The 25,954-nt window shown below is 41.4% G+C and overlaps 1 protein-coding gene and 2 long non-coding RNA genes across 9 annotated transcripts; 2 read left to right on the forward strand and 1 right to left on the reverse strand.

Annotated features, from left to right (window-relative positions):
• Positions 1-149: 149 nt before the first annotated feature.
• On the reverse strand, positions 150-13,874 carry nkpd1 (NTPase, KAP family P-loop domain containing 1). Of its 5 annotated transcripts, XM_023823865.2 has the most exons (6): positions 13,833-13,874; positions 12,168-12,952; positions 3,646-3,706; positions 3,131-3,259; positions 1,195-2,903; positions 150-713 (listed from the first exon to the last, which is right to left on the reverse strand). In XM_023823865.2, exons 3-6 carry the CDS (start codon positions 3,659-3,661, stop codon positions 444-446), a joined length of 2,124 nt encoding a protein of 707 aa, XP_023679633.2. In that variant the 5' UTR covers positions 3,662-3,706; positions 12,168-12,952; positions 13,833-13,874; the 3' UTR covers positions 150-443. The 5 variants fall into 5 exon arrangements, with proteins under 5 accessions (XP_023679633.2, XP_023679632.2, XP_023679635.2 ...); XM_023823864.2 differs by lacking the exon at positions 13,833-13,874 and having other exon boundaries at positions 12,168-13,035; XM_023823867.2 differs by lacking the exons at positions 12,168-12,952; positions 13,833-13,874 and adding an exon at positions 4,694-4,713.
• On the forward strand, positions 4,889-9,440 carry LOC111850208 (uncharacterized). The gene is made up of 2 exons (XR_002839730.2): positions 4,889-8,226; positions 9,175-9,440. It is a non-coding gene; the product is annotated as an uncharacterized lncRNA (long non-coding RNA).
• A 2,592-nt stretch (positions 13,875-16,466) lies between the features above and the next one.
• LOC111850218 (uncharacterized) lies at positions 16,467-24,348 on the forward strand. 3 transcript variants are annotated; one of them, XR_011982983.1, is made up of 7 exons: positions 16,467-17,300; positions 18,548-18,626; positions 21,665-21,903; positions 23,326-23,498; positions 23,701-23,818; positions 23,947-24,015; positions 24,106-24,348. It is a non-coding gene; the product is annotated as an uncharacterized lncRNA (long non-coding RNA). The 3 variants fall into 3 exon arrangements; XR_011982982.1 differs by lacking the exon at positions 21,665-21,903; XR_011982984.1 differs by lacking the exon at positions 21,665-21,903 and having other exon boundaries at positions 16,467-16,981.
• The last annotated feature ends 1,606 nt before the right edge of the window (positions 24,349-25,954 follow it).

The raw sequence follows: 25,954 nt of genomic DNA on the forward strand, positions 1-25,954 counted from the left end.
GACGTGTCAGTGTGCGGAAAGCTGTGCGGCTGCTTCCAGAGCATCCCTGGCAAGCAGATTAATGAAACATTAACAAAATGTTACCTGTCTGAAACACTGGCACTCAGAATTACAGGAAAGAGAGATGAAGCAGCACCACAAACTCGGGGTTATATAAATACTTTTACTGTTCAACCCTCTAATCATATTCAGGAGGTTGGGCTACAAGTTACATTAATTCATTCAAATTTTTTTTGTGATTTTTGGTCCATTTGTAATATTTATTGTTTACTTTTTCAGTCTATCATATTGTTTCTATATCTGGGATATTCAGTTTAACAATAACGAGCTCTGTGAAGAACAAGGTTACAGCAAATATACACTGAAGATGCAAACTGTTGTGAAACTGCACATTAAAACTATACATATGAAATGGATGAAAGTGCTGTCTTTGTTTACAGCTCCTAGCTTCTATAAATGTGACTTGATTCACTACATATGGAAATGTGACTTTTTGGTGATGCTACATCTGCTTTGTCTTCACCTGCAATCAGGCAGGAAGGGGCAGGTGGGGTAACACCCAGGAAGTGGATGGCAAAGGCTGTCCAATGTCCCAGGGGCATCTCCAGCATCTTCTGGATCTCACTGTTATCACTGTAGACCAGTGCACACCCATCCAGCATGTTCTTCTGCACCCGTTCAACATAGAGGTCAGGAAGCTTCAGTTTCTTCAGCTAATGATCAGAAACAACTTGGAGTCAGGTATACTGCATGGAGGATTACCACCTAATCCATGTCAGGGAGGACACTTTGAGCTAGAACTGCCATTTCAATCAAAGGGACCTGGATTTCACTTAAGCACTGAGTCCTTGCTGGGTATCGATTTGGTCTCTTATAATCATGCATGTGCCACTAATATAAATGTGACACAGCTGGATGAGTCTTTCAATCAAGGAAACAAACTAGTCAAAGCATAAGAAGAACTGAACTATTTAGCCAATCACAGGAGCCTATCAAGACTAAGTTTTATGTTCTCTCCCAATCCCCTGAGACTGGTGTGAGAAACGCTGCCCTAGTTGCAAATCACTCAGAGCAGAGATCACATGACACTGTGCATAGCATCTGAGAAATGGAGTAGAATTGTACGTAAATTTTTTGGGTAACTGTTCTGGTCTCCATGCATGTCACACCCAGCTTAAAAATGACTTGTCTTACCTCCCCACAGATGTCCTCCATGCTCATGTTGATGACGGCCTTGACTGGCAGTGGTATGGGTGTTTTTTGGCTAACTGTGTCTTTCAGACTGGACATTCCCTTGATCCTAGCCAGCTGCCTTTGGATGGAGTGGTCCAGGTTCACAGTGGACAATTTCAACCTGTTTGCATCGTTGATGGTGAATGTAAAATTAACCTTCAGAAACATTTCAAACAATTCAGGGTCACCATCTTGTTCCAAGAGAGGACGGACCCTGTCTCTGATCATGTACAGCTCCACCCTGGATTCACTGAAGACCTGCCATAAAGTTTTCGAGGTATCAAAGCTTTGTTGGTTTATTTCGGCGTTCTGTTTGTCATCCTCCATGCACTGGAGGATCCAGCTCAGCCGACATGGCCACTGATTAGCTAGAACCACCCAAGCGGCCGTGTGCTCTGCGGAGGGCAAGTCGTGTCCCAAAGTCTTCATAATGATGATTGACATTCTAACAGAGGTAATTATTCTTCTTATAGACATAGTGTCTCCCATAATATACTTACGGAAAATACATTTATCACGGATACACTGAAAAACCGATTCTATTAGGTTCTCAGTATCTTTCTCATTCAAATTAATTTCTGGGTCTTTTCTCTCAGTTAAAATAACATGGCATTCCTCTGAATATTTCTCAAAGGAAGAGGACAGTGGTTTATCTTCAATGTCATCTGGAAGCTCCAAGTGTCCTGAGGAAATCCTTTTTATGATATTTCGCTTGGAAGAATCACACAGCTCAGGTATAGTGAAAGCTAACGTCACAAGACGGTTCAAGAAGGAATGAGCTCGGTCTTCTTTACTAAAACAACTTTCTGCATAATTCAGTTGTTCAGCAAGAACTTCTGGATTGACAGCAAGCATGGAAATAAATGGACTGCCTTCATCCGAAAGTAAGATGTTGATGGCATCAAGCACGCCGACAATCCTCCTTGGATTGCATCGGTCCAGGTGGGTAATCTCCAGCACCACTCGTATCTTCTTTTTCTCAAAGGTCTCCATGAAACTGATGAAATAGGAAAGGATCTCCATTTCTTTCTTCACCTCATTCATAAATCCCAGCTGGCTACTCACTTTCTCATTGTCCATCATCTTCTTGATGTTAACATACTGGTTGTAGAAAATGTTTTTCACAATAAGAAACACAGAGCTTATGACGTAGGTGGCAGGGAGTCCAATAATTCCAATTAAAAAGCTTTGAATCGTGTGTAACTCTATATTGCTATCTTGTGCATCCATGTGCTCTTTAGAGAAACAAAATATCAATGGGAATCCTACCAGGATCCCCAGGAGTACAAAAAGTGTTAAGAGCCATAAAGGAATGCAGCAGCACTTCTTTGACCTCCACTCCAAGGTACCACATCTACTCACTATCCTGTTCATCGGTGTTGTGTATTGAGTTACACGGTATAGGCTCAGGAGGAACTTACCAAAGTTCTCATGAAAGGCTTCATACAGCCGCATCACCAGAGCAGCCCACAGTATGTCGCTGCCAGCAAAGTGCCAGGCACTAAACCTCACGAATATGTACCGCGCAGGCTTCGGCCTCTGATTTCCCTTTGTGTCCAGTCTGTCCACTGGTTGATAGAAGAGCAACCTGAATATAACTTTGAATAAATCAGCTACAGATTGCCTGTGGTTCTGATGTTCATTCTCTTGAGCTTCTTTCGTCATTTGACCTACGGAACAGAAAAAAGAGCTGACAGAAGAGCCTCATTCCTGTAAGATAGATCAAAAACACATACCTACACTTCTCATATATAAGCAAAGTATTCAATATGGTACATAGTGTTGAAATATTGTTTTTGATTTTGACCGGACAATCCAGTGCACGTGTTTTCAGAATTTAGTGCTGTTATATTTAAATGAGTGGTCCTCCTCTCGGCCACAGGTGCTGCACACTTACTCTCTATGCTCTTGAGTACCATGTGGATGCGACTGTGGCAGGATGAGTACAGGCCCACGGTGGCTGGGGCGGGGACCCTGCTGAGGGTTTTGGACAAGGCGTAGGCATAGACACTGTCTGAAGGCGGCTCTGCAGGTGAAAATCAGCAACGTCTGTATTTAATTACCTTCAGCACATACTTGAGGATGCAACAGTAAATCAGTAAAGACATACACTGTAGCAAATGATCTATTTTGAGTTTAAGCTCTGCTTGTGGTGCCAGTCTTCCACTTATCAAAGTCTATCAATACAGGCCCAAACAACATCCAGAGAGACAACACCAAAATGGTGGGGACAAAAGACAGATGTGGATCCCCAGGGGTTGCACTGTATCGTTACTACCCAGTTCTGCTACCCCAGAGGAAAGAACATGTAAAAATCAGCAAATATCATTACATACCAGAAAACATCTCTCTGGGATCCATAGCCAACAGCATCTTATTTTACCTGTATTTGCAAACACTCCCTCAGCTTACCTTCAGTCATTTTCATGGTGTTGTAGTGGTCGCTTAAAAGAAAGAAAAACACCTTTTCTGCCTGCAAAACAATAATGTAGAATTATTACGGGCTGTTTTTACTGATTTATTATTATTATTCCTGGCATTTAAAAGGGCTATGAGTCTATGAGCGGAAAATACTTCAGCTCTATCGTTTTGATTGGCACTATAAATAAATCTTAGAATGACCACCCAATCACCTTGTTGCTCAACCTTATTGGTGAATAATGCTGTCAATCATGCAAGGGTCCAGTTCTTATATATGGTTGTGCCCGCCCCTTTCAGCACAATAGTTGAGCATGTGTGGGTGGTAATTGCAAATTTCGTTTCGAAATTGTATGTTCAGTTTATACATTTATATAATATGTTTTAACCCTTAGAACCTGACAAACGCGAAATGCGTCGATTTTCTCACTCATTAATCTCAGGCTCGTAACTTTAGATAGGTATAACGCACAAACATGAATTGCATATCGATTGAGAGAACGTACTCGATCTGTCGCCTGTACTACGAAGCGGGGTTACTGGCTTATCGCGGTAACTTGTCGGATTTAAGGTAGTCTGGGCAAAATGTGAGAGAACGGATATGAAGTCCATTTGAACTGGGGTACCTTAAATCCGACAAGTTACCCCGATAAGCCAGTAACCCCGCTTCGTAGTACTGGCCACTGGTCGTCTACGTTGCAATCTTGTGCGCAGTGAGACATATATTTTAAACATTTTCCTCCAAAACGCACCCCTAATGATCCATGAAACATCGATATCATTCACATTAAATGATACATTTTCGCTTCGGCAATGATCCATGTACTACACTTCTGAGGAAAAAAATATGAGTTCGACTAGAAATAACAAAACGCAACATTGTGTTTATTAGGAAGACAATTACTTGACATTTTCAGAATATTTATTCACAGAAGTTTGTGTATGAATGTTTGATGTCGAGCTCCGTCAAAACAGTTGAGATCGTACGCACCCATATTAGAACACTTCCAATGTAAACACAATAACGTACATACTACTTTACCAGTCATTCCGTATATAGGCGGGAAAGCGATAGCAATAAACATTCAGCATTAGACTCTGTAAGAGCCAAACAGGATGCAATTCTTTGGTAGTAATAATTTTATTTTTAAAACGGTTAAAAATACTAGTTATGTGGTTTCATAAGAATTTATAGATATTACTTTTGTTAAAATGCATAATTTAGTGATGTATAAATTATAAAATATTTTTTGTATTTTGAGCTGCTGGCAGATAGTGATACGTCACTTTTAGCTGATTGGACGTAGTTTAGTTTGAAGCCAGAGAAGTAGGAAGCAATACAGTTTTTTGACCGAGTTTCCTGTATAATTTGTGTTTTCAAGTAGACATTTTTAAAAGATTATCTGGTCTCACTTGCGTTTCAAAAACTGGCTGTTACACTGGTTTCAAACGGTGGTACAGAAGAAACGAAACGGAGAGCCACTACATTTAGTAAAAAAAAACTCGCTAGCGGAACTAAGCTGGATTGCCTGGAGGCGGATAACGCAGGGGAAAGGACAAGTGCTCGCCGAAAGAAGCTAACGCCGAAACGGGTAATCCTTTGAGCACTCTCCAGGAAAAGCTATAAAACTCCCTATTTTCTCTGAACATTATGAAGAAAAGACTTGAGTCGGATGCGTGGAGATAATTAGAGAGTTCGGACGAAAACGAAAGTTAAACGGCGTGTTAGAAATAGCGATCCCTGTCTCTCCCTGCAAAAACGTATTTTGATAGCAAGACTTTATTCAGTCAGTGTAGAGTTTTGCCGATTTTTGAGAAGTTGTTTGCACTTGGTTTGTTAACAAAAGCCCTTTTTTGAGGAAAGTGCTTTAAACCTTTGCATGCAGGTGAAGCATTAACTCTGCAATTTGTAAGATTGCTGATAAAGATTAACAGAGATATGGCGAGGATGCAGTGGAGCAGGGCAGATCACGCAAGCTAACAGAGAAGGCATTAGAAGATCGATTGCAAAGGTGAGGAGACGAACATTAGGAAATCTGCCAGGATTATGCAAGAGCTTGAGTTTGAAGCAGCTAAAATTAAAGCTGAAAAGGAAAGAATGGAGCTGAAGACTGCGTTAGCCGAAAGCCAAGCAAAATTAAAAGTGCTTAAAGAATATGAAAGATCTGAAGATTGTTTTAGTAGTTATGTGTCAGTGTCTCTAAGCGGGAACGTGAAGAAGCATAGAATTAGCATGATGCTACCACAACAAGCAAATGTGAATGTTCACGTACAACCACAAGCGCAGCACTCTCAAATACCACAACCACATCTGCCACAACCAGTGTCCAATCGCAGGTATGATGCTCAAGTTACTGGAGATGATGACTTCTTAACAGTCATGCAAAGGCAGAATGTAATTACCAAGCTATTTCTAAGGCAACAGCAGCCATCTCTGCTACTAACAAAGGACATTCCTGTGTTCAAGGGTGATGCACTACAATACAAAACCTTCATGATGGTGTTTGAGCATGCAATTGAGCAGAAGACCAACAATGATCGAGATAAATTGTACTTTTCGGAACAATTTACAGCTGGTGAACCTCAAGAGCTTGTTCGCAGCTGTGCCTATATGACATCTAGCAAGGGCTATCATGAAGCAAAGCAGGTACTTCATAAGTACTGTGGGGATGAGCTACAGATTGGCAGCGTGTACATTGTCAAAGCACTCAAATGGCTTCAAGTGAAGTCAGATGATAGAAAAGCATGAAATGCTTATGCAATGTTTTTGATCGGATGTCGCAACTCCATGGAGGATATCGAATTTGTAGAAGAGATGGATAATCCCACAAACCTACGGACAGTGATATCAAAACTGCCCTAAAAAACGAGACAACGTTGGCATGCTGAAGCTTTCGAGCTCAAAGAATGAAGAAGTGGGAGAGCAAGATTTGCAGATTTGGTGAATTTCATAGACCGCCAAGCTAAGATAGCTATGGATCCCCTCTTTGGTAATATCTCAGATGGCTGCCCAACCACAAGTTGAAATAGTGACCAAAAGGAAAGGCATCCAGGAAAGAAAGAGGTCCGTGGAAGCAGTTTCGTAACTAATGCTTAAGCAAAAGGCCTCAAGAAACTCATGTTAAGCCAGCAAACTCAGGTAAAACAGTCAGTGCCTTTGAAAAGCCATATTTGTACTACCAGCAGTTTCATACTCTTGCTTTGTGCAGTAAAATCAAAGGCCAGCCCCATAAAGAGCAGATGGAGTTTTTAAAATCAAAGGGCCTATGTTTTGGATGTTTGGGTCTAGGCCATCTCAGCAAATTCTGCAGACGAAGAATTGAATGTAAAGAATGTGCATTAAAGCACTCAGACATTTCTACACAAAGTAAAAGATGAAAATTCTGTCTTACCTGAAAATAAAAATGGTGCTCAATGTAATGGAGTGTCATGTTCTCGAGTTCCTATCACTCAGGAATCCTGTGGCCTTACAGGGGCCGGAGAAGCTGAATGTGTGTTGTCAATAGTACCAGTAAAGGTCAAGTCAAAGAAAAGTAACAAGTATGTTGAAACGTACACCTTTCTGGACCCGGGAACCACAGCAACTATCTGCACAGAAGACCTGCAAATGAAATTGAATGTGAAGGGAAAACCAACATGAATTCTTCTTAGCACTATGGGTCAAGATAAACCAGGAGAATAGACGCTCATGAACAGTTTAGTGATATCAGACCAAGAATGTCTGTGGGCTGGAAGACACCAAGTTCATTGAGTTACCCAAGGTGTTCACGCATAGCAGTATACCTGTTCATACTGGTAACGTCCCCCAAACTGTCAGATATCCAGAAGTAGCCTTATCTTCATGAAGTGAGCGTTCCAGAGATAGAAGCTGAGGTAGGCCTACTTATTGGAGCTAACTGTTCAAGAGCGTTAGAACCATGGTGCATAATCAATGGTCGAAATGGAGGTCCTTATGCAGTTAACAGCCATTGGATGGGTTGTGAATGGACCCATAAGGAAAGATCTGAATGACACATATAATGAACCGCCTCATTTCTCAGTAAGCAGAATCTGTGATGGAAATTGAGAAGCTACTGGTCCAACAGTACAACACTGATTTTCCAGAGCGTAATTTTGATGATAAGAAGACAAACTGTTTTTGCAGTCTGTGGATAAAACGATGGTTTTGGAGAACGGAGAATGCTCAGGAATGAGAAGCTCCAAATGCCTAATAACGGTTGTGTGGCAGAACAGCATATAGTATGTTTGCTTAGGAAGTTTAAGAAGAATCTTGAATTCTTTGAAGATTACAAGAGTTTCATGGAGACCATCATTGGCAATGGCTATGCTGTCGAGGTTCCGGCACATCAGCTGGACTAGAGGTCGACCGATATATATCGGCCGGCCGATATATCGGGCCGATATTTAGCATTTTTTAATGTATCGGCATCGGCCGCTATACGAGTGCACTACGCCGATTTTCAGACAGGCACGTCTGCGGGCAGCCCAGTGTTATTGTTGCTGTGGAACACGTGACCCATGCTGCCTTGTGCAGGACCACAGCCAGAAGTTTTGGAAGAGTCCTGGGATAAAACGGTAAGGCTTAAATTCTGATCTTTCAATGACCTGTTTATTTAAGTAGTTTGCTATGAAATGTTGCTTTAAAAGAAAACGCGAATTACGCTATTGGGAACTGGGGTAATGATAATGAGCCTTCAACCAACTGTAGCTTACAGGTAACATTAAGGATCATTGATTCTAATAGAGTTCGTTTTGTGCGCTTATTGGTGGGCTCACAGACGTTTTTTAATCGTTAAAAATCTTTTTAATTGTTAACATTTTAATTATTACCATATCAGCCCGATGTTATCAGTTATGCTTTTTTTCTTGTGTCGGAGAGTTTCAGTCTGTGAGTGTGTGGGGCGGAGCAGGCAGCTCTCAAATACTGCAGCGTGTGTGAGAGTTGCGTTACTCTGCCCTGATCACAGACAGCGCCGTCCTCGGAGACACAGAGCTGCTAAGAACAATGCATGGCGGAGAAAAGAGTTTGTTCGAAAGCGTGGTTACCATTTACTTGAGCTGATGCTGACAATGGTCCTTCTGTGCAACTTTTTTTCATTTGAGACCGGAGATTCAAACAATTTGTCAGACGTCTAGATAAAAAGTGCATGACTTTGCGCAGTTAGTTTCCTCATTAAACATGTCTATCCTTTATACGGGCTTATACGTAGACAACGTCACAATCACTAGGGGCTTATGTTGTCCTTGCATACAAGGCTGTGCAATACGACAGTTATTTTATTTTCCGGGATCACTAGATTCTGATTGTGAATTTGGCTTTAAGCTATCTGTCTGCTAACAACAGAAACAACATGTTAGTGTACACTACTCATCATACTATGATGCACTTAGTGTTTTTTTTTCTTCAAAATGTATTAGAGTGTAATTGTTTTAATGTGCATGGAATACTGGAATTGTAGAATGAATTGAAGATGAAGGTACTATAATAAAAATTCTAACCTTGCATTTATTCTTCTGTTTTAGTAATTGCTGTCTGATGGCTGAACAAAAATCTAATCCTGTATGGCAGCATTTCACAAAGCCAACACCAGGAAAAGCCAGGTGCAATATCTGCAGCAGACTGGTGAGCTTGGGAGCTGAAGAATGAGTTTGCTGCTAAAGAGATTCTGATGCTGCTATCTTTATTGTTTATAAGTTTAAGTTGTTTATAAGTTGTATTGTGTTTTTGTTATTTAAGTTTATATTTAAATTTACACAAGTCAGTATTCAATAAATGATAAGTTGAGAAATTTTGTGTATCGTTTGTTATTATTAATGTGATATTTTATCATGCAAATAGAGGGGAATACGTCCAATTTTCGGCCAAAAAATATCGGCAGCATATATCGGCCATCGGCTGACCCTGACTCCTAAATATCGTCATCGGCATCGGCTATTGAAAAACCCATATCGGTCGACCTCTAAGCTGAACCGTGATGACAATAGTGTGTTCTATATACCACACCATAGAGTTTATCACCCAAAGAAAAGAAAGCTGTGGGTGGTATTTGACTGTACAGCCTCGTTGCAGGATAGGTCTCTAAATAGTGAGTTGCTCCAGGGGCCCGACCTGACCAACACATTAGTAGGTGTCCTCCTAAGATTTAATGAGGAGCCAGCAGCAGTAATGGCAGACATTGAGTCGATGTTTTATCAAGCTAAAGTGCCAGAACACAATGTGGATCTCCTTCGATTTCTTTGGTGGCCCAACGGCTAGTTGGACAAGCCTATGAAGGAATTCCATATGACAGTGCACCTCTTCGGAGTCACTTCCTCACCAAGTGTTGCCTCATATTCATTGAGAAGAACTGCAGAGGATCACAGAGATGTTGTATCTCCAGAAGCTGTTGAGGCAGTTTTGCGCAACTTCTACGTAGATGACTGCCTGAAAGTCAGAGATCTTCGTGCTTTGTGTGCCAGTGGAGGGTTCACCTTGTCAAAGTGGATGAGCAATAGTAGAAAGGTGTTAATGTAAATCCCTGAAGATCACAGAACCGATGAAGTGAAAGACCTGGATTTAAGACATGACACTCTGCCAGTAGAGAGGACACTCGGTGTACAATGGAACAAGGAAATAGATACTTTCACCCACAGTATAAAGCTGCAAGACAATCCGATGACCAGAAGAGGCATTTTATGAGTTGTCAATTAAAGCACTTATGTAAGTCGCTCTGGCTAAGGGCCTCTGCCAAATGCTGTAAATGTAAAATCTACGACCCCCTTGGCTATCTGGCTCCGGTCATCTTGCCTGCTAAACTCCTGTTGAAAGATCTCTGTAAAGAACAACATGGTTGGAATGAGAACATCAATGGAAAGCATGGTGAAGACTGGAAAAGATGGAAGGGCGATATTACTCACCTCTCTAACTTCCATGTGAGTAGATGTTTGAAATCTATGGAGTTTGGATGCACTACTGCAGTGCAATTACATCACTTTTCGGATGCCTCGAAATACGCATATGGCACTGTGTCTTATCTGCTGCTAGAGAATGGCCAAGGCAAGAAACATATTGCTTTCCTTATGGGGAAGTCAAGAGTGACTCCACTCAAATGGGTCACAGTCTCGAGACTTGAGTTAGCCACAGCAGTTGTTGCAGTGAAGATCGACAAGATGTTACATCAAGAACTTCAAGTTCCACTGCAACAATCTGTCTTTTGGACAGACAGTATTAAAATGCTTACGTACATTGACAGTGAAACTGCCCGTTTCAAAACTTTCATTGCAAACAGAATTTCATTGATCCGAGAAGCCACCAAGCCATCACAATGGAAGTATGATAGAACAAAGGTAAATTCTGCAGATCAAGCCAGCAGAGGGCTGAAAGCAAAGAGTTTGGTACAAGGAGGAACATGGATGAACGGACCAGATTTTCTCCTGAATTAGTGTGACTGGCCGGAACAGCCTGTGCGATCCAAGGAAAGCCTTCAAAATGATCCAGAAGTCAAGAACACAGTCATAGTTAACACCATCAAAGTCAATGAAAATATGGAACCAATGAACCAGCTGATCAAATATTACTCAGACTGGAATTAGCTGAAAAGGTCAGTGGCCTGGATTGTAAAAGTAAGGGAAACAGAAAACTGAACAAAGACAAGAGTCATCAAGAACAATCAGGCAAGCCGAAAAAGATCCTCAAAAGCAAAGATTGAAGTTAGAACAACATGCCCAAAGCTGCAACATGTTCCTTAACCCGTTCTAATTTGCCTTTCAAAACAGTATCCTCATCCTCAGCACACTTTAAGACTTCTAGACTATAGTGCCTCATAAGCATTCTGACACTTCTTTAGTTCCTTTCTAAGGAATGCATTAGTTTCCTTAGCCGCTTTCAGGCACTGCCTAAGAGAAGCTACCAGTTGCCTCAGTTCAATACTATTTTCGGTGGCTAGCCGACACTCTGCTCGACTAGCAGAGTTCTCCTGTCCGAGACTCTCTGTTTTATCCCCCGATTCACCAATTGTACTCCTATGCTCAGCACACTCAGACTGCGAACTTGCCAGTCTGCACTTAATATCTAGCTGTCCTTCCGGCAAGGTCTGTAACACGTTAGCATGCTTATACTTTTTCTTGGAACATTTCATGTTCCTTTCCCTACATGCCTCCAATTTAGAGGGTCTAACTTATCTGTGAGAGATCCGAATGATCACTCCTTGCAATGCTTTGCAACATTTTCGATGGCCCACTCCATCATTTTAGGTTCTGAGTATAGATTTAAACTCTCACAGTATAAACTTACACAATATACCTATGGTGGTGGTTTACCTCAAGGACACAGGGTTAAAATGTGGGGAACCCTGCTGGTGCCTTCTTACCAAAGCCCAATTCCTCTACAAACACACCTCCTGTTTACCATCTAGTACTGATAAACAGGTCAAGCTAGGAGATCTCTCATGCCTAAGTCTTGAATTACTCCCTATTTCCTATATTATTTTACTGTTCGTCTCAGCAGACGTCTGATATCGCAAACCAGTTATACTCACAAGTATGATTCTTTCTGGGTTGTTCAGTTCGCAGACGAAGGTGGCACGTCTGGAATGAAGTTTTCTGGTCAGTCTTCTCTCTAAGGTGAAGCAATCTTGTCTCTTCTTGAGGAAAATATCAGCCAAAAAAAGTTCCCAGGTCACTCTTCCAGTTGTTAGCCCCTTCTCTTGGCTGGCACGGCAAAAAGATATACGGAATCCACTTGCAGAGTCTCCGCAGTTTCAGCAAAACGGTGGTTTATTGAACAGTAAAAATAATATAATGTAATACAGTGTAGACATACACCGGGTACTGAAAGGCAGCTCAAATACAAATTAAGGGCAGTTCTTCACCCCCCTTTATACCCCAAAAGACCCTCCCTAACAAGGTACTGTGTGTAGATGTTGTGAGTGAATTTACATATAAAGAGTGACCTAATGGACTATGAGTTGCCTGTGGCGGGGATGGGGATGGGGATGGGGCAGGACAGGATGGAGAATTTCTGATGATTATAATTCAATTACTTCCTTGTCACCCTAGTGATGCCGACTGGAACCCCCATTCTATCCCTGACTTCCTCTATGATAATGAATTTCTAACACTGTCTGTATTCAGACGATCAACCAAGAACATTGGGACATCTTTACTACTTTTCCTTACAATTTGTAAATGCCTGCAAATTTTTATATTAGATGAGACGAACATCTCAGAAATTTCAATAGGCACAAGTATTTTTTTCTCATAAAAAGGATGATGTCAAGACATTGTCATCAAAATATGACATATCTGAGTTGCTCAAAATGTCCTGAAAACAAAAACATAAAGCATGTGTGACTAACTCATGTACATGCCATGTAATAAGGCTAACAAAGAGATAGAAAAACACTCAAAAATGGATAGGGTTGAAAGGGTTAAAACTGTTACTTGCTGTTTTCGTTACACCTATTGTTTGTTAGTGCGATAGTAATTCGTTGGCCATGTGCCTTAACAGCAATCCATATAAATCCAGTTAGCATTATTATGTTCTTCTATTGTTGATAACACATTATATACAGCCCTACTGTTATGTGGTGTCTCCTGCAAAAGATGTTATTTCATCAACAAATCATGTTAGTATTAGTCTAACCTGTGTTAAAAGTATTGACTAATTGTGGTACGTACTTCTTTTGTAGATTGACCCCCCTTACAGCCAACAGTAGTAATGCAAGGAATATTCCTGTTATTCCACTGTCTAGTGAAGTTGTATGCACTACTAAAGTTACCTGTAAAAGCATTATGGCATTGAAACATTTATATTGCATATAATATATTGATTGTTTGATAATATCTAAATAATACAGTATGTTACGCATTTTTATTTCAGAACCACACACAAACACCCACACTCCTATAAAAGGAAGTTGCCAAGTGTCTGCTTTGTGCATAATAAGAAAAGACTACAATACGACATCTGTCTCATTGTTTTTACCACACGACCAGCATTGATTGTCCCCTCAGCACTGGTGCTTGAGATTGAGATTGTCTAATATTCCAACCGAGCTCGACACCTGGTTAAAGTCTGAATATGCAGAATTTGCGCTTGATATGACATAAAACAGAACATGAAGGATTGATAAACTAAGCTTTAATATAACTTTATCCAGTTATGAGAAAAAAACATAAATCAACTAAAAGAAGACACTAACCTTCAAGGAAAGAGGTACTGCAAACTTTGAACCGTAATCAACAGGTAAGTTTTCAGAATAAATAGCTGTAAAACTTTACAGCATGCTGTCAGCTATCTTCACCAGTCCAGCCCAGCAATTTCCGGTGAGTCCAATGAGTGAGGCAGATAGTTCATGTCATTGTTGTCATGATACCAACATTTCAAACTTGCAAGACCAAAAAAGAATATTCAGATTCGATACCATTTTCTATACTCGAGGTATATAATGTAACTTAAAAAAAAGTTATTTCAATTGCAATTTTTTTCGCAGTGAAAACTTCACAGACTTTTTAAAACTCATGTCACCATATCTAAAAACTTTGCATTGCATTGTCTGTCAATCCATAATAATATTAAGTACAGTAGAAGTCATTGTAATTGTGCTGTAATCTTGTTCACGGATATTCACAAGCAGTAAATACTATTAGAAATTAGGTGCTTTATATTTTTCTTGCAATGCATAATAGAACAGAAGTCCAATATTTACAGGTATATGCCTTCTTTAAACTGGAAAGGTGAATCACCCCTCACTACCAGCAATGGCAGAGAATTGCAGTAACCAAAGAAGCCAAGTTCTTTGTCTAACTGTGTGATCATGAACCCCTTGGACCATCTCAGTATTGAACATTTCATGGAGAAATACAGGCTGACCAGGGGTGAAACAATGAACCTCCTTGGTCTGGTGCAGGATAAATTGAGAAGAGGAACACACCAGATTTTTGCCCTCAGTGCATCTTGCAGCTTCTGACAGCTCTCTGCTTCTGCGCCTCCAGTGGATTTCAGCACATGGCTTCAAGGCTGCTGTGTCCTGCATCTGGTGGATGGAGCCCTCAACCTTCTTCATACTTGCAGCCTCTTCAATCCCACCTGTGCCTGTTGGAAAGGGTTCTTGGCACTAGGCCTAAATATCCAGGTGACATGCAACCATCAAGGACATTTGACAGACATTGTCACCAAGTGGCCTGGGAGGACACATGATGCTTATATCTGGTTCAGCTTTGGAGTGTCAGATGGCAAAGAATGGTGTGTTTGCTGGTGGCTGGTTATTGGGAGACAGCAGGCATCCTCTTAGCCAATACCTGCTGACTCCGGTGTTGAATCAGCAAACTGTGGCTGAGGAAAAGTATAACATGGCAGACCAAAGACACACAACGGGCTTTGGGCATGTGGAAGATGTGACTAGAGTCCTTGGGAGCTCTAAGGTTTCACCCTGAGTGCTGCTGTGCTGGTCTTGTGTGTAGTATCCTGCACAACATTGCAGTAATCATTTTATTAAAATATATTTCAATAATTGCTTTTAAGGCTTTGTTCGAGAAGTGTTACTTCCTTTCCCTCGCTATTGAGCTTTTCTACAAGAAACGATACCATATTTTGATGATTTTAATACTTTCAACAAATAGTTTATTTCGTTTTTTGGTCTTCATTTTGGTTGCTTTGGTGTGTTAATTAGGTTATATATTTTTTATCTTTGCATATGTAAGGTGTGACAATCATATAACATATTTCACCATTGAAACGTGGAATCGGTGTTCCTGTTATGATCATTGAGTGCTTTTTTTCACGCGAAAGCTGGGAAGGAGCCAAGAAAGTGCTGCTTAAAGTTCATTAGTTAATTCTGGAATAGTGAAGTGATTTGGGAAACACAGATCTCACTCATTCTTTACATACGTCGTCTGTTATCTTGTATATTACACACTAACTGCTGGATGGTTGAAATAAAATCTTGGACTGGAATTCTACTTCTGGACCCGAACTTTCCACCTCTTGCTCACAGTCCCCAGTTGATGTTCTGATGGTGCTCCCAGTGCCGCACTTTTTACAGCTTCCCTGGGTTGGTACAGGGCTATGTCATCACGATGGACTAAGATACAATTTATTGAGCTAAATGGCAGGTTTGTGTGTGTACAAAAAAAACCTAGATAAACAATATAAGAACTTATTCCACCTTAATTTCAAAATTGCAATCTATACAAAAAAAGGTGAAAACAAATCAGACACTGTTAAGGGTAAAAAATTAAAATAATAACCTGGCTGCATAATTGTGCACAGTCTTTAATAATCAAGGATGAGCCTCTGTCTCGAATCAACCAGTCACATTCAGTATGTTAAATAGCATACTGATGTCATATACATATGACATCAATTATAGTGACTCTGATTGACCTCACACATAGTTTGACTGTACCTGTAAGATTATTCTGATATCCTCCTGGTTGCATCATACTCCAAAAGCCATGGTCCTCAAAGAGCTTTCAGAATGGAATCTCACCATTAAAAGGTATCAATTGGGACAGAGGTAGAAAAAAAGTATCCAAAGCATTAAAGATCCCATGGAGCAGAGTGAAGACAATCAACAGGTGGATAAAATATGTCCACAGTGAAGCTTGGCGGAGACAGCAGCATACTTTGGGGCTGCTTTTCTTCAGCTAGAACTGGGGTTTCAGTCAAGGTGGATGAATATCCGGACATGAATATCTCCAAATATCAGTTTATTTTTACACAAAATCTTCAAGCATCCGCTTAGAACATGAAGAGGAATTTCACCTGCATGACGACACAAAGCATACATCTCAATCAAAAAGGAATGGGTTCAGCAGAAGAGAATCAATGGGCGCTTTTCCACCGCACAAAGTACGGTACTTTCGGTACGGTACTTTCGGTACTTTCGCTTTTCCATTGACTTCCGGTCGAGTACCAGTACCGAAATCTCGAGTACCAAAAGTGCCAAACCAGTTGGGGTACTTCTTTGGTACTTCGGTACTTTGGGGTGGGACTTGCAAACGTATTTGCTGTCGATTGGTTATGCAAATAGCCTGCCGCTGAAACACAAAATACAACCGCCATCTTTTGAAACACACAGCGAACAGAGCGATCACAGCGAGAAACAAAATAAAAAGCAGTAGAAACAAAAATATAAAAAAGTAAAATGGAAGGATTGACAAACGAGGAAACACAGGCTTTAATCGCCATATGGTCGGATGAACAGATCCAGTGGGATTTGGATGGCACGACTCGAAATAAAAAAAGTTTTTGCTGTTCCGGGCAATTCAGTTTCCCTATGTTTCCCCTGTCGCGCGCTGATTTGTACACGGTTTCGCTGTTTTCATGTCTTTTTACGAAGCTCTTGAGGTAAACAAGCCATATATTAATTTTAAAACATCACATGCCTTTTCTATGTTTTTTGTTTTTACAGATAATAAATGAAATTACTTATTTCGCTCGATAGAGATATTTCTTGATGAAAACGGTATAGTATTGCTTATAAGACTATATTATGCGTGACGATGTACTGTATTCACATGTAATAATGTACCTGAGTGATTTTCAGACATTTCACATACCTCTTTGCTTTAATATTAGGGGAAACATTATTTCCTGATAGACAGGAGAAACATAGGATAACTGAATTGCCCGGAACACCGTAATACCTTTGATCGGCTTAGCCAAAGTAAGTGTACCTACGTAAATGTAATTGATGGCAGCATGATTAGGATTTTACTAAATCTTATACTGTGATAGAAGCTGTCATAACAATAAATCGCATTTTCCAGCCTCAACTGTTAGTTTTAATTTTGTGCTGTCAGTCAGGGGCGTTCACTGATGTCATTTGGCACCGGTACCATTTTTTACGCCAGTGGAAAACCGACATGAAAGAAGTACCAAACTTTCGGCACTTCATGGAAGTACCGAAAGTACCAAAAGTACGGTACCTGGTGCGGTGGAAAAACGCCCAATGACTGAGTCCTGAGTCAAAGGCCAGACCTTAATCCAGATGAAAATCTCTGGGGTGATCTAAAGTGGGCTGTGCACAGGAAATGCCCCTGCAATGTGATTGATTCGAGCACTTATGCAAGGACGAGTGGGCAAATATTGTCAAGTCCAGATACTCCAAACTGATACAATTACCTGAAAAGTCCGAGTGCTGTAGTAAAATGAAAATGTGTAACCAGGTTTTTGTATTTGCGTTTTTGATTTTCCCCCTTTTTTCACTAAAGTTTCTGATTTGTTTTTCCCTTCTTTGTATTGATTGCAATTTTGCAATGAAGGTGGAATAAGTTCTGACATGATTTGTCTTGGTTTTTTATTATCACACAGAAACCAACCATTTTGGCAGGGATGTGTTGACGTTTTATATCCACTGTATAGTGACAAACAGGCCAGGCGCACTGACAGTATAACATAGTTCAAATAAGTCAATGTACTGCAAAGAGGTTTAAAGAGTAAATATCCTGAAAAACATAACAATGTTCTCATATTTTACCAGTACAGGGTCACCTGGATGATAAAATTCATTTCAGTGTCATGTATTGCACTCAGGGTTGTAGGTAGTTGTTACCAGCAGAGGGAGCCATACACCAGAAAATAAGCAACTATATTTATAAACAGCTATATTTACAATGATGCTCTAGTGGTGCAGAAGAAAAGCTAATTTTGCAAAATTCTTTTGAAATAGTAAATCCCAAATTTTATACAGGTAAATTGTTCTTATTAAAATAAACTTCTAAAATCTACTCTACACAAAGTAAAATGTAAAAGAAAATATTATAGGATGTTAGTGAAAATGAATGACATGCTGTAAAAAAGAATGGGAAAATATATGTTGGTCGAAATAATTTATATAATGTTTGCATTCCTAAAAAGGCGGTAACATAAATTGACTTAGGCTTTTTCACATGCAGTTCTGCTTTTGTCCAGTAGATGGAGGACAATCAACAAGGAACATACCCAGGGGTAACGAGGGAAGAGGATCTCCTTCTCCTCCATCTCAGAATGGGTGAGTCTGGCTGCTAGTCACATATCCAGATATCAGCAGTTAATGGAGCTGAACAACATCATTCTGAATGTTCTCGCCTCTTACCTGTGTACATGCGAATTAGTGTCCAAAGTAGTTACCAGTAATGAGTGTCAATTTAGAAAAGAATAGCACATTCAGAGAAAAAGCTAGTTTGCTGGTTGAAGGGGGAATTCCGATAAACACCTTAAAGCCTGATTTGTGTGTAAAAAAGACATATAAAAATGCAGGAAAACGTTCAGCGGATCAAGAATCGGTGCTGGTGACTGAAACCACAGGCTAAACAAGGATGCTTCATCATGCCGGGGTGGGGGGGGGGGGGCGGAGGATCCTCTTACAGTCCTTTTGTTTGTGTGTCGTTCTCTCCTCAGCTCCCTTTGTCTCCAGCTGGCCTGCTGTGTAATTAGCCCCAGATTAATATTGAAACGCCATGCACTCTGTCAGTCATGCTCACGCCACTGAACCTGGGAGTGTCGCTGGGCCCGTCCCCCAAGCTACGGCCATCGCAGATGGCAGGCTAAACGCAAGTTAAATACGATCCACGCCACACATGCTGATCTCTGCCCGCCTCAATGTGACGGTGAGCCTTGGTGGCTTAATGGTAGACGGATAGACAGACAGACAGACAGAAAAATGTTATTCATCCCAGTGGGTGTTTTGCCTGCACCCTGAGCTCCGTGGTTAGTGTTAGAATCCACATTACGTGACTGTTTCTAATTTTGGCGCCATATATATATATATATATATATATATATATATATTTTTTTTACACAGTCATCTAGGGATGGCAATTTTGAGATATCCGAGACATTTCAAAAAGATTTGAAACAAATGTTTTGAAACAGCACTCTCAGAATCGGAATTCACTGACAGAAACCATCGGCACATCAGAAGGGTATATAATAACAGTATTATCTTGGGCACTCGGGACACTCTTTTGAAATGTTTTGAAATTGCCTTTCCTACTATGTATCTATATATTTATCTCTGACACACCAACAAACTAATCAGAAGGTCGCTTGCGTTCCTGCCATTTCAAAAGCGAAGTCGAAGAGCCGAGTTGAAATCAGAAGGTTTCAAAACAGTGCAAACCTGAGTGTCGAATTTGCCACCAGTACAGTCTTCATCTAATTGTACCCATATCCCATAATGCATCGTTGTGCTTGTAGAGAACCAGCTGCAGGTGTAAGTGTCAGAAAAGTGGGAGCTGCCACGTGCCCTAAATATTTGCCCCCCCTACACACACACACACACACACACACACCGTCATGGAGTCCCTGTGCACTCAGTCAGCCCTGTCCCACACTGGGCCAAAAGACGAGCTTGCAAGCTCAGCACTGTGGATGAATCTGATAACGTTTCCATGAAGGATCTCTCCCACATCCACTCCTCTGCAGTAGTGACAGGTCTAAGATTAACTTTGTTAAGCTGTGGCCCAGTCATGCACACTAAATTAAATTAATGGAACAAATTTCCCCCTTAATTAAGATTAAAAAAAAATCACGTCAGCTGTAACCTTGCTGTGCACTAATTATGTACAAAGGATTTATCATCTGTTTCAGCCGTAATATTAATCTGTAGCCCATTGATAACAGCGGCGCTGTTAAGAGACAGGACTTGATTAACGCTGACAGTCTGTGCAGCCCAAGTTACCAGGCTGCTGGTCTCCAGCCAGGTGGAACTGCTGCTTCTGTGAAGCTGCAGTCAATTAGCTTGCTCTGACACGCGCAGGTACATCAGCCCCGGAGATGCCCGGCCAAAAATCCGACGTTATTCGGGGAAGCTGTGCAGTGCAGCTGGGTTTCCACATCCCTGGGATGTGCAGGGAAGTGGTGCAGTGCAGCCGGGTTTCCACATCCTGGGATGTGCAGGGTGCATTTATTCATAAAGAATATTGGACAACGCACCATGACCTTGAGCATCGCGCAGCGCTGTGTCGCCTTGAGACTCAGCCGCTAAACATCGTTTATTTTGAGGACAGGCCAGCTTATGAGGTCGGCGGAGCAAGGCTGTTTTGCCGTTAGCCGTTAGCGCCCTCTTCTCTAATATCCTGTCGTATACTCAGACATAAAGCCGCAGCCCGAGGCCTCAAAGCGAAACAAAAAGCAGATGCAACTGGATGCGGTTTACAGACAAATTTTAACACAGCCTATGTTCACTCAATTATGTGGACTTGCACCCCGCTATGACTGGAAATGGCCACCAGATGGCGAGATGAATTCACCCATCATAGGAAAAGCAGAAGCGGCCTGGAGCATCACCCCTGCTCCCGCTTTGACATCTTAAATGAAGAGCATGATTTTAATATTTATATCCTGACTGGTTTACTCATATTGCTTTCTTTCCGTTCCCGCTTCCGTCGTTCTCATATTTCACCAGCTATCATGCCGCGCTTCTGCGCAAGTTGACATCACTTCCCCTGGGTGGCGTCAGGGTGCTGTTTGGTAACCCAGGGCGGTAATCAGTGCCCCACGAAGCCGCTCAGCAAGGGCGCGGCACACACGCCCCCCCCCCGGCCCCACCCGTCGCCTCTGCACTCAGTCTCACCATAACTATTGTTTTTTAATTTGTTGTTTTTTTGTTCAGTTTTTGTTTTGTGCAAGTTGCAGATTTCTGCTTTGTACACTTTTCATAATTCATGAAAATAGAGGAATTGAAACGCTGTGAGTGTTATTTACTTAATAAAGAGTTCTTCATTATGCTGTGACTATATTTAGTCATGTGACTTCCGGCAGTTCCGGTAGATAAGCTATATAAACAGATTTTTTTATATATATATCTGCTTCAGGAAGAAAATATAACTAAAAAGGACTTATTTTCAAGCATATGAATAATGCTTATTTCACTTCACACCTTTCTGCTCATAGATCATGACTGAAAGCTATTTCCATGGAAGCAGTCTTTGTTCACGATGCACGATTAAAACAGCCTGACCAGATCAGTTCTGTGAATAGCTACAGGCTTCCCAGGAGAGGCCTGCAGGAGCGGCCCTATAACTCAAATTTCTCAATTAATCCCAGGCCTGTCCGTTCTCCTCCAGCGGCTCCCCGGCAGAGCCCACGGTGCGGAGCTCAGCAGATGTTTATTGCGGTACTGGAGCCTGTCACAGGCACTTAGGGCGATTTCTTGATCTGCCCCTGTACGGTGGAGCTGCGGGCACACGGCACGCCGAGCCGCACTTCACTAAACGTTTTGCCGCTCTGCGAATCTGAGTCTGCGGTTTAGGGACTGCAGCGAAGCCTGTGCACTTTGCTGTCAGGTAAGTCCCTAACAGCCACGCGTGTACACCCCTGGTTTCCCCGCTGAAATCATAATGGATTCATTGCACTCTTACAAAAGGAAAGCTAATGAAGGTTTATTTCAGAGGTGCGTTTGACCACTACGATCGCATAAAATTAATGCTTTGCTGTTGTATTGAAGAAAGTGGGTATATACCCACAGATAGAGGTTTGAATCAAGGTGTCAACCTGCATTGGTTCTGACCATGCGCAGCGTGAAATATAGGATTTGTTTTCCTGATACTGTTTTATCCCGGTTTAACTTGGAGTAAGACACGCAACAGAAGTTATTCATTTCTATGTGCAAGTTAGATTTTTTGTACCATTTTACAATAAGGCTCCCTTTTGCCACTTCTAAATGGTAGTAACTCATTAATAATAAAAACAGTGTGTTATAACTTGTTTAATTGTCTATTAATTATTTTCAAAGTGTCACAACCTAATTAATAACCTGATTATAAATCATTCATAAACCCTCTATTAGCGTATTCTTGTTGTAAAGTGCTACAGTTTTTTTTTTGTTTATTTAATTCTGGCAAATTGAATAGTGTAACTCTGTTCCTTCTCCCCACCAAACAGCAATGGCTGTCCATGTTTAGCGATCTCATCGTTGACAGAGAATTGGCCCTTTACACTGGGGTTGAGGGGTTAATTACAAACTACAGAACAGAACGGGGGGCAGCCATGTTGGGACTGTGACATGTGGGGGGGGGGGGGCAAAGGGTGACCCTTGAACAAGGGCCTGTGACACTGAATGTGTACAGGGCATACGTCACAGGGACAAAGAGCACTGGTGACACAAGGCCACCCCCGGGCATGATGGTGCGTTATGGTGTTAGCTTAGCCGCTTAGCCAATTTTTCTAGCTCTTCATGCTAAGTTACCTTGTCTTGAGGGGGCACAAATAATGTAGCATTATGCTATTACTAATGTATTAATTAACCGCAAAGTAAGTCTTAGTTACATATTGATCTCCTGAATCGTGACATATTTCATCTCAAGCAGTTACTATATTTGTTATTGTATCTGTTAGTTCTGCAAACCTTTGTGAATTACTGAAGGAACAAGTAATGAACAATACAAGTGAAACACTGATCTCCTGTTTGTTCATCATTAATGAATCACGACGTGTTTTATCTCAAGTAGCTACTATATTTGTTCATGATGTGTACTTCAGTAGTAACTGAGTTACTGCTAAGTAATTGTGCTTCACCAAGTAAAGTTGTTACCAGTTAACCCTGTTCCTGCCCAGTCTTCTCCACAGATGGCACCGGCTTGGATATAAAAATTTCATTTAATTTCTTTAATTTATGTGATTTAACATGTCTTTTAATTTCTGGTTCTGATGTTACTGTGGCCCGCGTGTAGCCTTTCAGTCCCCCATTCGGCTTCTTCCTCCAAAAGGCGGCCGTTTCCCCGGAGTCGTCACCGCGCCGCTGAACAGCGTGCCGGTGGTGCCAAAGCCAGCCGGATCCTGTTCCAGCCAACGAGTCGGCCCCCGTATCGATCCGGCCGTGCTGTTAGCTGCTTGCAGGCCTGCCTGCTTTCCTTGTCTCGCTCTGCAGACCCCAGCATCGGTAATTGCTCTCCTCTATATCCTCCCCCAATATATTTACTATCGCTCCCGCTCTCCACTTAACATCCACTCGCTGAACATCTCTGATTTGCTCCATATCCGGACCTAATAGGCTTATGTTGCTGAGCTGGGAGAGGCGAGTTGGATTAAGAAATCCCTGTCTTGGTTAGTGCTCTCCGCCCCCCCCCACCCCACTGCCGTAGGCACCCACCCATGGACACCCACGCTGGCCTTGTTGTATTTGTGGACCGCGGGAGGAAGACAACCCGCGTAAACACAGGGATAAGCGAAATCTGCCATCCCAGAGTCTGCAGCGACAGGGTGACTAAGCTCCACTTCGGATTATATCATTAATAAAAGAACATTCTCACGTGTTCATTCTTTTAATCCACCTTTAATTTGATTTCTTTTATCGGTTTTAATTGGTTTAATTAGTTTTGCTTTGTCAGTTTTCCCCTTCATAAGATTAACATCAAGTCCTTGAAGATTGGCCACGTAAGGATATCCTGAGTTCCCAGGTCTGACCACCATCATTTGCAGATGAGTCGCTTTTCCTATAAATGATGCTTTTGTATATATTAGTAACGGGCCTTCTTTTTAACATGCAGGCCAGTTTTCGGAGGCGGTCAGGATGCCCTATCGCAGTAGCGACCTGACGCCCAGAAGCGTCCTACCTACACGAACGTTCAGTTTAAAGGAATGCTTTTCGTAGGTGGGCTGACCCACCATCTGTTTACTAAAACAGAGACTCACAGAGACAGTGAAATCAGTCAAGGTTACTGTCTGAAATCAGGAGAGACTTATTATTACACTGAGAGAGGGATGACTAGACTGTGGCTTGTTCAGCTTTTTGAAACGGATTAATTTAGATTTAATAAAGCATGACTTTGCATGACTTACTATCTTTCTGTTTTGTTTTTTTTTTCCATTTTCAAATGCTAATTGGTACTTTAAAAAAGTTTTAAGCAATGCACAGAATGATGAGGAAAAAGTACATAAATACTGTACATAGCGCATGTTAGGAAACAACCAGCAGCATAAAGGAATCATATCATAACAAAATGTCAGTCCACCACATACAGTTCAATAAATGATGAATACATAAAACATGCCATGTTACTTTGTGGGCACCAAATGTCCCCACAATTTGATAAAAACCTGTTATTTGCACGTTGAAGGGACCACCTGTTCGGGCCCCACAATAGAAACTCAATTTTATAAAAATCTGTGGCTGCAGTCAAAAACTTGTATTTTGTTTTGGTTACTTATGGTTAAGGTTAGGACTAGGTAGGGGTTAAGGTCGTCATGTTAGGATTAGAGTTTTCCCCATAAAAATTAATGAGCGGTCCCCATAAAGATATGTATACCCTACATGTGCGTGCGTGTGTGTGTGTGTGTACGTGTGCACACACGTGCACATGTGTGTGTGCGCGTGCGTGTGTGTGTGTGTGTGTGTACCCTACTCTTCACTGTCTTCCCATCCTGGTCTCTCCTGGGATCCTCTGCCTTTTGTTTCAGATAAGCTCCAGGCTCCTGCGATCCTGTGCTGGGATATTATAGGTTATATATAGTATTTATATATGAAACATAAATATTTCATAGTCATGCATACGCACAGGATGCAAAAATCAATTAATATATATATATGATGCATCACCTAGAAGACGTACATGTATGTTTTGTATGTGCCTCATGTTATTCTGTCCTTGCATGGGAACTCACATATATGTACATTTTTGATGATGGATTTAGATGCCTTCTTATACAGTGGGGAGGTGTAGTTTGTCTCTGTGTGAAAGTAAATGAGTGCCATGATTTCTTAACACTTGGCAACGCCGTTCCCAGCGGAGAAGGCAGATCACAGGACAGTGGGAATTAGGCCCGAAACGCTTCACTCTCTCGCTTCGTAACTCAGAGATGTATCAGTATCACAGCACAACAGAGAGAACACAAGGCCCGTTCCAGGGTGGTTCTGGGCTAATGTACACCGCATGCTGCAAAATAGCAGCACCACGGCCGTCTTTGCCAAAGGCCTGTCTCTGGAAGCGGCTTTGGCGCATTTCAGTTTGTGATTCAGCGAAAAGTGTGCAGATGCCAGCTTTAAAAAGCATGCAAATCAAGGCTGGTGGTGTCCCAAGACGTGCCGTTTATAGTGGGGGGGGGGAGCAAACAGGTTGTTTTTATGAGCTGAGCAATTATTTCACTGTGTGGGAATGAATATACTGGAGATTCCAGAGGAGAGGAAGTGTCGTTTATTTAAAACTCATCTTATCATGCGTTATCTGGAATCATCTTGTGTCTGATTTTTTTTTCGGTATTGTACACAATATTGAATTAACCGCAATGTCATTTTAACCAACCTGACTTTATCTTAAAAAGTCATTCTGTGAATGACTGTGTGAAACTGTTCAGCAGTAATTAATTATTAATTCAATTCTTCCCTTATTAGGCTGTAAT

The sequence above is a fragment of the Paramormyrops kingsleyae genome, chromosome 16 (genome assembly GCF_048594095.1).
Source record: "Paramormyrops kingsleyae isolate MSU_618 chromosome 16, PKINGS_0.4, whole genome shotgun sequence".
Taxonomy (NCBI): domain Eukaryota; kingdom Metazoa; phylum Chordata; class Actinopteri; order Osteoglossiformes; family Mormyridae; genus Paramormyrops; species Paramormyrops kingsleyae.

Bases quoted from the DNA above. Each gene is read 5' to 3' on its own strand.
- nkpd1 (XM_023823865.2), bottom strand. The intron at 2,904-3,130 runs GTAAGTGTGCAG...TCTGTTCCGTAG, and splicing joins GGTACTCAAGAGCATAGAGA to GTCAAATGACGAAAGAAGCT. The intron at 714-1,194 runs GTAAGACAAGTC...TCTGATCATTAG, and splicing joins TGGAGGACATCTGTGGGGAG to CTGAAGAAACTGAAGCTTCC.